This window comes from Melanostigma gelatinosum (assembly GCF_949748355.1).
Source record: "Melanostigma gelatinosum genome assembly, chromosome: 3".
In the NCBI taxonomy this organism is placed as follows: Eukaryota; Metazoa; Chordata; class Actinopteri; order Perciformes; family Zoarcidae; genus Melanostigma; species Melanostigma gelatinosum.
The window spans coordinates 6505514-6515079 of NC_136636.1; the positions used below are offsets into that span (position 1 = coordinate 6505514).

Below are 9566 nucleotides of genomic sequence, written 5' to 3' on the forward strand. Positions count from 1 at the left end.
ATTAAGATGTTAACCATGGTAAACGCAATGCCTTCTACACAGCATATCATCATTGTACTTATGAGCGCGTCACGCTGACGTTAGCATTTAGCTCAAGTCCCAGTGAAACCGAAGTTCAAGCGCCTTTAGCTTCTACACTGATATTCCCAGTAAAACTAAATATTTAACGGGGTGTTCAGATACAAGAGAGGATTTAAATCAAAGACTTTGCATTTGATTGAACAGCTTAAAAGTGGGCGGGCTTAGAATATGACTCAGACGGAGCCACAGAGGCTCCACAGACACCACCCTCGTCACTAAATGTTGATCGGTCGTGATGTTATTGGTTGAAATTGGTTGGTACTAGTTCACCTTAGAATACATTATATTTTGGTTTACAAGAAGATGATTGGATGTTGATATAAAAGTATGAAGAAATTGACTTTCTTTGTAATTGTTACGCATATATTATTTCATAGGTGCACAATATGACCGCGGATTTGATCTATCTCTGGTTGTAAAGGGGTTTTTCTGCTTAATCTCGACTTTAAGTAAAGCTTAATTGAGCTGTAAGCATGCTTGCAGAATGTTAGTCTTGTTGTGAACTATTTTGGCTAAGCTGAAGGCATTTAGTCACCCATATTCACACAGATAAGCAACACAGAAATTCTCACATGAACCCCTGACCTTTACTCTTTCGACGCAATTCTGGATTCATGGGACTCCCACGGAAGCATAGAGACATAACAAAAGATTACACTTTGCTCATTCTCCAAATCTATAGGTGGGTTCCATGTGTTTTCAACAAAGATGAAGTTTCAGCTTCTTTTGTCGTTCATCACTCCTTCTGGGGTGTAACCTAAAGGTCTCTCTGGCTGAGGGAGGTTTGATTGACTGAAAGCTGTGTAAATATTAGTAAAGAAGAGTGCTTGTGCTGCGGAGCGTGATGTTTCCTTCACCCGGTCTGTTTGCACTGACATGATTTCTCTCTACTCTCTTACAGGAGATGTTTACATACAGCCAACACAGGACACTAAAAACCCTGTGATATACGGCGTCTTCTCTGTCTCTGGGTTAGTGTGCTAGAACGGATACTGTACATGAACAGCACCTGTAATAGGCTCTGTTTTAAGATTTTCCAAGTTGTTTTTTAATTTGTTTTATTTTGCAAGATATGTCTTCCTGACCGTTCTCTGCCCGTACTTTCGGTTCACAGCTCTGTCTTCAAAGGCTCAGCAGTTTGTGTCTACTCTATGGCTGACATCCGCATGGTCTTCAACGGACCCTTCGCCCACAAGGAGGGTCCCAATTACCAGTGGGTGGCCTACAGCGGGAAGATCCCCTACCCTCGACCCGGCACGGTGAGTTTCAAAATCACGCTCACCCCACACATTAATCCCACAGCAAGCTGGCACAACATCAGCTTTTCTCTGCCACAGACCTCACGTAGAAACCACCTGAACACGTTGCAGGCATCAGCATGACCAAATATGCTTTTTCTTATGTGATAATGTCAATTATTTTTCATGGGTGTGTCCGTTTCTCTTTCAGTGCCCGGGAGGTACGTTCACCCCCAACATGAAGTCCACTAAGGACTATCCAGATGAAGTGATTAACTTCATGAGGAATCACCCTGCCATGTACAACGCTGTGTACCCGGTGCACAAGCGCCCCCTGGTGGTTCGGACCAATGTGGACTATGAGTTCACCACCATCACTGTGGACCAAGTGGCAGCTGCAGACGGCAACTACGAAGTGCTCTTCTTAGGGACTGGTGAGTGGTTTGTAATAAAAGTGATTTTAAAAGAGCCAACAACAGCTTTGTTTGGGGTTTTTTTTTCACTTGAAGTCTGTCTGAACCCATTAAGCCATTGATCAGTGTCAGAAGGATGAATGACAGTGTCAGTGAGACGCTGAATAATGAAGACAAACCCCCCTCCATGAAAATCAATCCCATGTAAGTGGAGGGCTTGTCTCCCCTGCAATCATTTATCATTACAAGAAAAGCATTCTTCCCTTTTGTCCTCAAGTGGACATTTAACCAATCAAAGGGTTTGTACCTCACTCTCGTCACGTGAGGTAAACAACAGGAGATTTGTACCTGGAGGGCAGGGGTGGATCAGCAGTGGGAGGGAGAGAAAAGAAACAGGGGGTAAGAAGGACAGAAGTAGGGGTGGGGGAGTACAGTTAGGACATCCATCACCTTAATCTCGCTCACTGGTGTAAAAAAAGATGATCCATTTGTCTGTCTGCATGCCTTGAACCATTAATAAGGCCCCAGTGTTACAGGAGCAGCTGCTGTCAGAGGGCAGCCATTCAGTCCTGCACTGGGGCTCAATGCAGAAGTCATAATAAATCTCAGGTATCCCGCTCAGAGGAACGCCTAACTCTTTGCAGAAATCAAACATGCCAGGGAGGGGCCAGGGGATGTCTTATGGCATCCAGATGATTAGGTCATGGCAAGAGGGGAGCTGAGGATGACAGAAGGGGTTTGTCATGGTGGCGGCAGTGAGTGAGCAGTGAGCAGTGAGCGGCGGAACGGAGATTCACGGCATTGAGGAAAGGTTAAAGCAAAGAGAACCACGAAACCGAGGAGAAGAGTACAGTGCAGCCTGTTGAGAGGAGGATTAGCTGAGCTGAGAGAATAAAATGGAAATCCAAGGGGCTGTTGACAGGCGGAGGGGGTGTGAGGTTGCAGGTATGTCGCTGACGGGTGTGTCTTGTGGTCCACAGACAAGGGAACAGTACAGAAAGTCATCGTTCTGCCCAGAGATGACCTGCAGACTGAGGAGCTGGTCCTTGAGGAGGTAGAGGTTTTCAAGGTGAGCTTCTATTTACCTCGTTTCAATATTTCTATTTCTTCTTCTACGATACATTATCTGGCCTTCTTTACGCTCCCATCTTTGTTTTCAAACCCACACCTTCACCCTTTGTCATAAGTTCCTTGTCCTTTCTGATCATGTGTTTTTTTGCTTATTCCTCTGTACATACATATATCTAAGACAACACAATGTTCTCACAATGTATTCTTTTCTCTATCAAGGTCCCTACTCCAATTACAACGATGAAGATCTCCTCCAAAAGAGTAAGCAAGCATGTCTGTGCAACTGATTTTCTTCACCTTTGCTCACTTAAAGAGAAAAGAAAGCATCTTCCAAAGAAAGGTCAAAGCCCCATACTGTGTATGCAGCTGTGCTTCACGGTCGCTTCCCTTCACAATTCACAGTAAAGCTGTAAGTCTGAGGGACACAATGAAGAGAGACATATGGAAAAGACACTTTAGGTGCAATGTTCTGCACCAGTGTTCTGCCTGCCAGACAGATTCAATTATGATGACACCGTGATAGATCTGAACTCAGTATTCTCCCTGGTGATCCAGAGCCTGTTGTTTCAGCACAGTGCAGGATACGATTTTACACTTATTTCATGACATCCATCTGGGTTTATGAAAGTCTCTAAAGCCACGTAAAACTTTATTTTCAGGTTTCACAAATTCAGATTGCTCGTCTCTGGTATCCCAGATGCTCAGGTCTGAATCTCGTTTTAGTGTCTGAACCTGATTTCTTTGACTTGACTTATATTGTGAGAACCAAATTGAGATTCTTGAATTATAACAATTAATCGTAGTTTTTGAGGATTTAGTTTACCCTAAATACACATGTGTAGTGGAAATAGAGATTCTGAAATTGCACAACTTGAAACTGACTCTTGATAGTTTCAACAATGACTATTATTTACCTTTATTCGGCTCTGCTCCGAGCAGCTGTCCTAAAAAAAACAACCCAGGATGTTGTCTCTTCCCCCTTATTCTAATTCCATCATCAAAGCGTCCTCTATGTTGTGTATAACACGCTTGTCCATCCTCTTCTTTCTCAACAGCAACAGCTGTATGTGTCATCTGCGACAGGGCTGACCCAGTTGGCTCTTCACCGCTGTGATGTGTATGGCGAGGCCTGCGCTGACTGCTGTCTGGCCAGAGACCCTTACTGCGCCTGGGATGGCAAGTCCTGCTCCCGTTACTCCGCCTCGCAGAAGAGGTGAGCACCAGCAGCAGTGTCTGCATGAGCTACACTAACTTCCTAACTAACTGACTCAACTGGCTTGTTGAATGATGATCTGATGAGACTTGCCTGGATGGCTACTTGGCTGTTGTAATGGCAATGTAGTGTGTTTTAAATTGTACATTTATCACAGTCTTTGGGTAAAGTGTGGTTTATGCTCCACTAATAAATCATACACTTGTGGTATTTTAAGTGTAACCAGCAAATGATGTAAATTCACATGCTTGTAATAGCGTAATGGGTTGGTGGTTTGTGGTTAGACCCATTTAAATGGGATACGTTGATGCCTGTATGTATTGTTGAATGGCTTTGAATGGCTTGCGGTTGCTTTATGATGTTTTTTCTCTCCTTATTCGGCAACACTGGTCTGACCCCTTTAGACGTAGCCGGCGGCAGGACGTCAAGTACGGGAACCCCATCCGTCAATGCCGAGGCTTCAACTCTAACAGTAAGACGCCTGTTCTTCAACAGTTTTCTTCCCTTTGCTTCTATTTGTTTATTTAATGGCCTATCAAGGTTGAAAATAATGACACATTCTCTTACTGCTGCCCAGAAAAAGTTCAAGGTTTCCATTGTTATGGGCTGTAATGACCATATTCTGGCAGCTTTATGGTAATCTGTGACAGCCGTATTGCTAAAAGGACTTTGATTTGCCACAACTGAGGTTCTGGTTGTAAGGAGCTCATGGTAATGAGTGTTTTGGTTGCCATGGAAATCCACCTCTCTCTCTGCCCCGCAGCCAATAAGAACACTCTGGAGATGGTGCAGTACGGGGTGGAGGGGAGCAGTACCTTCCTGGAGTGTCAGGCCCGCTCTCCACACGCTCTCATCAAATGGCATCTGCAGAGAGACAACAGCGACCGCAGGAAAGAGGTGACACATTGTGTATTTCTCAAAAGCCTGATTGTGTTTGTGGGTACTTTACTCAAATGAATATTTATCCAATGCAAAGCAGAACATAAACTTCCCAAACTCTACCGAGCATTTCCACGGATGAACGTGAAAAATGTGTTTTCGGACATTTCCATGTCGGGTGGGGCCCAGTGTTTAATTTCAGTATTTAATTTCAGTTGAGATGACGAGATGGAGATTCAAATGCAGTTTGACACATTTGAAAAATGACCCCAGTGCAATTCTTTTCTGATACCCCGTTAACAAGATCAAGTGATTCAGTCTCTGATTGAATGATGCCTGATTTCACACACAGACCTCCGACTGTCCTCGGGCCCGAGGGAAGGACACATAAAGGGGAGCTGTGAAAAAAAGCCCTCTGCTGTGATATATGACCCTGAGGCACTAGTTAAAGTTGTATTGTGAAGCTATGTAGTGTTGCTGCTGCCTCTCTTTTATTGACTATTCTGTTGGATGGTCTCTATTCCCACAGGCAGAGCCGACTTCGCTGCTGCCTCGCACTTCTGATTCTGAGCTGGAAAGCTTGTCCTCATCAGTTCCCTTGCTGTGGATGCACAGATAGAGTTGATTTGATAGAGTGAATCCTAGAGTTACTGTTTGATCACATTTGAATTGATTGTTTTTTTTAAGGATATTAATCACCATACAGACCAAGACAGCAGTACGGATGTAAATAATGTCACACTAGTCAGAGTCCTAACTCAGTCTGATCATAAACGCACAGCTGTCAAGATCTCAGACATCTGACAATGTGTTTAGAAATCAGAGAAAAAGACGCGAAACTTCTGATCTTGATACAGGTTTCCGAAAATGTAGTCAAATCGACTTTGGGAGATGTAGATAGTTTTAAGTTAAATACTCAATCAGCCAGCTTCAATCACAAGAACTTTTTATCAGTTTTCAACTGATGTTGCGCAGCTATTATTTACATCTCGTGATCAATATTGAAGCCAGACAGCATGACAATAGATAAACTGAAGTTAGGGACAGTATCTTATTTTTGTCAATAGTTCTTTTTTTCTTTACCACCAGATACTTAAAATCAAATGATTTGCATGCACAGTCACCATTGGAAAAAAAAAATACCAGTAATGAGATGAGCTGTGGTTGACCAATGTTTTGTAGCATTCTCATTTTCTGGCATAGCTCCTCCCATTATACGCACAACCCCTTAAAGGCTCCTGCTCTATTGTCATTTTTATTTTCCAGCCAGATTGTTGCATAACTTTATATTAATTTAGGTGCATGGTTGGAATATTCTGCAATCAATTTTATTTTCTGTGTACAAAAAGTGCGTACATATATCCGTATTATTAGTAGAATAAACCATTCAACAAAGAAAATGAAACTATGTCGATGTTTCTGCTTTGGCCTCACCCACTTCCAGTATAAACCCATACAAATACAGATTAGTGTGTGACTTAAACAGATGCAGATAATAGCTTGGCATTATACATATGATGCACAGGATGTCACTTCACAGGTGTTTCATGAGCTGTTTTTCTCTGCAGATGCGTTCTGATGGTCGTATTTTGAAGACAGAGCAAGGTCTACTCCTGCGGTCTCTGCAGCCCTCTGACTCCGGCATGTACCAATGTACGGCCACGGAGAAGAACTTCAAACACACGCTGGTCAAGCTGCAGTTGGTGGTGCTGTCGAGCCGGGCCGTCAACAACGTGCTGGTGGAGGGCGGAGGAGGGCTGGTGCCGTCTTCTTTACACTCCAGCAGCACCCAGTGGACCCCCAGCGCGGGCCAGTACAAGGACCTGCTGACCATCCTGAGCCAGCCAGAGATGAGCCTGATCAATCAGTACTGCCAGGACTACTGGCAGTTCGGAGACCCGCTGCTGGGCGCCCTCAAGGCCAAAGACCTGAAGGAGCTCAAGGAGCAGAAGAAGCCCCGTAACCGCCGGCATCACGGGAAGGGGGAGGGGGAGGAGGAGGGGGAGGAGAAAGAGGAGCAGGAGGAGGCAGAGACATGAGGAGCCCAGCTTTGTGTCTGAAACACCCTCAACCACCTTCTCCACCCCCCCACCACCACCACCACCCTGTGAAAACTGGGAGAGACTCATTGAGAGTAGCAAACGTGAATAAAAAATCCACAAACCCCCAAAAAAGCAAACTGAGAAAAAAAAAAAGGCTTTCAAACACAAAACCCCACATACATCCTCTGAAACAGTAAGATATATGATACACAGTATTTATTGTAGGTTGTATATAGTATCATTCTGTGGATTTCTTTGTACTTATAGAAAAAACATGCTCTTTGTGTATAGGTACCTTTGGGGCAAACATTATTGTTATTGTTGATGTTGTTAATTTTATTGTTGCTGTTACTGTCATTACAGAACTCATCTGTCAGCATCATATGGCCTTGGCGACTGTTTGGAATGTGTTATCAGGCATGTAAGCTGTTCGGAGCGAGCTGTGAGGAGCTCTAACGGGGAAATGAGTTGTTGATAAGGGGTGATGGGATCTCTGCTGTTTCTTGCTTGCTTTGACTCGATGCCAAGGCTCTTTTATTTCTGGTCACGCCAGGAACGCCTGTGACGCAACGGCCACGTGCGGACAGAGACTTCATTTTGCAACGGGACCATCGACACATGGTCCCAGTTATTGTGGGGAAACAAGCCTCTCTCCATGGGAACCCAGATGTACAGATGAGTATTCAAATATTTCTACTGGTGTTTTTGGGCATTTTAACAGGAAACTGGTGCTTGCACCCATTCTATGTCCTTCCTCATTGGAGGATTGATTGTGAAATGATCCAGCATCTTTGCTGCTACTCAGCCCAGGTACAAATTTAGATTCTTGAAATATCAATTGTACTCTACTTTTATTAACCTGCAGCTTCTTCTGGCCACAAACTCAAGTTTAGTAAAGATACATAGTTGAAAGAAGCAAAGCATTCTTTAATCAAATCTATGAGTAAATATAGTAGTTTGGTTCTTTTTAAATGGAAACATCCTTTGAACTGAGATTGAGGTGCAATAAAGGGTCACGGTTTTGCACAAAGGGCATTATTCTTTTACTTTGACGGGACATTGGCTGGGGCCAAATGCAACAAGCACACTCGGGCAAGTTATAGTTGACTTCTGTAAAAAAGAAAAAAAAAAGAAAAAAAAAGATTAAAAGAACAAACGCATCCAATTGAAGATGAAAGAGATGCACGGATCAGACAGCAGTCGTTAGCTCCGAGCACTCGAGACATCTATTGTCCTTTCTTCCTTTTACATTCACATGTGGGAAAAAAAAAAGAATTGCCCGTATACACAACAGAGCATTGTAACAATGTTGTGACACTAACCAAAATATTGGGAAGCTGGCTTTCATTGTGTGCATGAACCTGTATTTGTACTGTAATTCTGATAAGATACTGTGTGGTCTTTTTCTTTCTGTCTTTCATCTCTCTGGGTGTACAGTATGGTCTCTGAGGGACATTCTCAGTACATGTAATGGGGGAAACAAGCATTACAAATATACCCCGTATAAAGCATGATGCATCTTTTCATTGACATTAATATCGATTTTAGATTTTGCGTATTAAGTGAACTTCTCTTGCGTAAGTGTTTGGATTTCACACAATGAGGTAAAGTCTCATTCAATGGTATATTAATTATGTAAACAAACGCAGTTTGAATTTGATGAAAGGGTTATTACAGGATGTGGGATGGTTCTATCGATCAGAATTGTTATGCTCTATTAAAAGCAGTACAGCATTTCTCCAGCAAGTGAAATTAATGCCATTTTGATTTATAAGAATATATGATGTGGAAAAAAACAAACATCTGGAACAAGGTGCAAATTCATTTTGATATAATTCTGATATTTCGAGGCTTTTAATACACTGTCTGGCTCGTATTCCGGCTGTTTTGAATGCCTCTGGGAAGATGCATCTATAATTCATACAGAGGTATCTCTATCTGCTCCTCAATTTGGGATGTCTGTCTGCATTCCCAGAATCAATCACAGTTCCTGGTTGTCTCCTCCAAATGAGACCAGGGGCTGTTGAACAGCAAAATAAAAAGAAAATGCAAAGAAAGGTTGTACAATTTGTTGGTATTTTTTGGTATTTGTTGGTGTTCTTTGTTTGTTTTTGTATTTTGGCATCATCAGACTTTATGGAAAAAAGAAAAAAACTAAATGCACAAAGGTGATGTTCTTGTAATGACTTGTGTAAATGACTCTCTCTTCCCTTTCCATTGTTGTTGCTGACTAATAAATTAAAGCTCTATATTTTATAAGAATGGAATGCTCCCCCCCCCCCCTTCATTGTGATTGGCTTGATACTGGATGTTTTCCATGTTCTGCCCAGAATCCCCTGGATCCTTGGAATAAAGTTGTACCTGTTAAAGAGATATGTATGCACATTTGTATAAAGTATCCACATTGCATTTTTATATTTGTAATGAAGCTATTAGAAAGCAAAACACTTCCCATGAAAGGACGCACGAGGAGCTGTGCTCTCTGTTTCTATCAGAGTGTCTTTACCTCGATGCCTAAGGGATCGATTATGCAAGTTCCTAATCCCCAATCAGTTAATATGTTCAGATGAAGCTTTATCAGTACTTAAAGGTTCATGAACTCAGATTCTAAGAGTTCAGCAGTGCTAGA

General features: G+C 42.7%; 1 protein-coding gene across 5 annotated transcripts in view; it reads left to right on the forward strand.

The window, feature by feature from the left end:
* Positions 1 to 9298, forward strand: part of LOC306775258 (semaphorin-3F-like) — a 57732-nt gene extending 48434 nt beyond the window's left edge. For 3 of the 5 annotated variants that reach the window (XM_079265574.1, XM_079265576.1, XM_079265578.1), the window contains 9 exons: positions 983 to 1052; positions 1196 to 1340; positions 1531 to 1753; positions 2713 to 2801; positions 3023 to 3064; positions 3859 to 4015; positions 4405 to 4488; positions 4780 to 4913; positions 6464 to 9298. In XM_079265574.1, coding sequence (XP_079121700.1) covers positions 983 to 1052; positions 1196 to 1340; positions 1531 to 1753; positions 2713 to 2801; positions 3023 to 3064; positions 3859 to 4015; positions 4405 to 4488; positions 4780 to 4913; positions 6464 to 6934 — 1415 coding nt within the window. In that variant the 3' untranslated portion in view covers positions 6935 to 9298. Of the gene's footprint in view, positions 1 to 982; positions 1053 to 1195; positions 1341 to 1530; positions 1754 to 2712; positions 2802 to 3022; positions 3065 to 3858; positions 4017 to 4404; positions 4489 to 4779; positions 4914 to 6463 lie in introns of all 5 variants that reach the window. The other 2 variants (XM_079265575.1, XM_079265577.1) reach the window with 1 other exon arrangement.
* Positions 9299 to 9566: the final 268 nt, after the last annotated feature.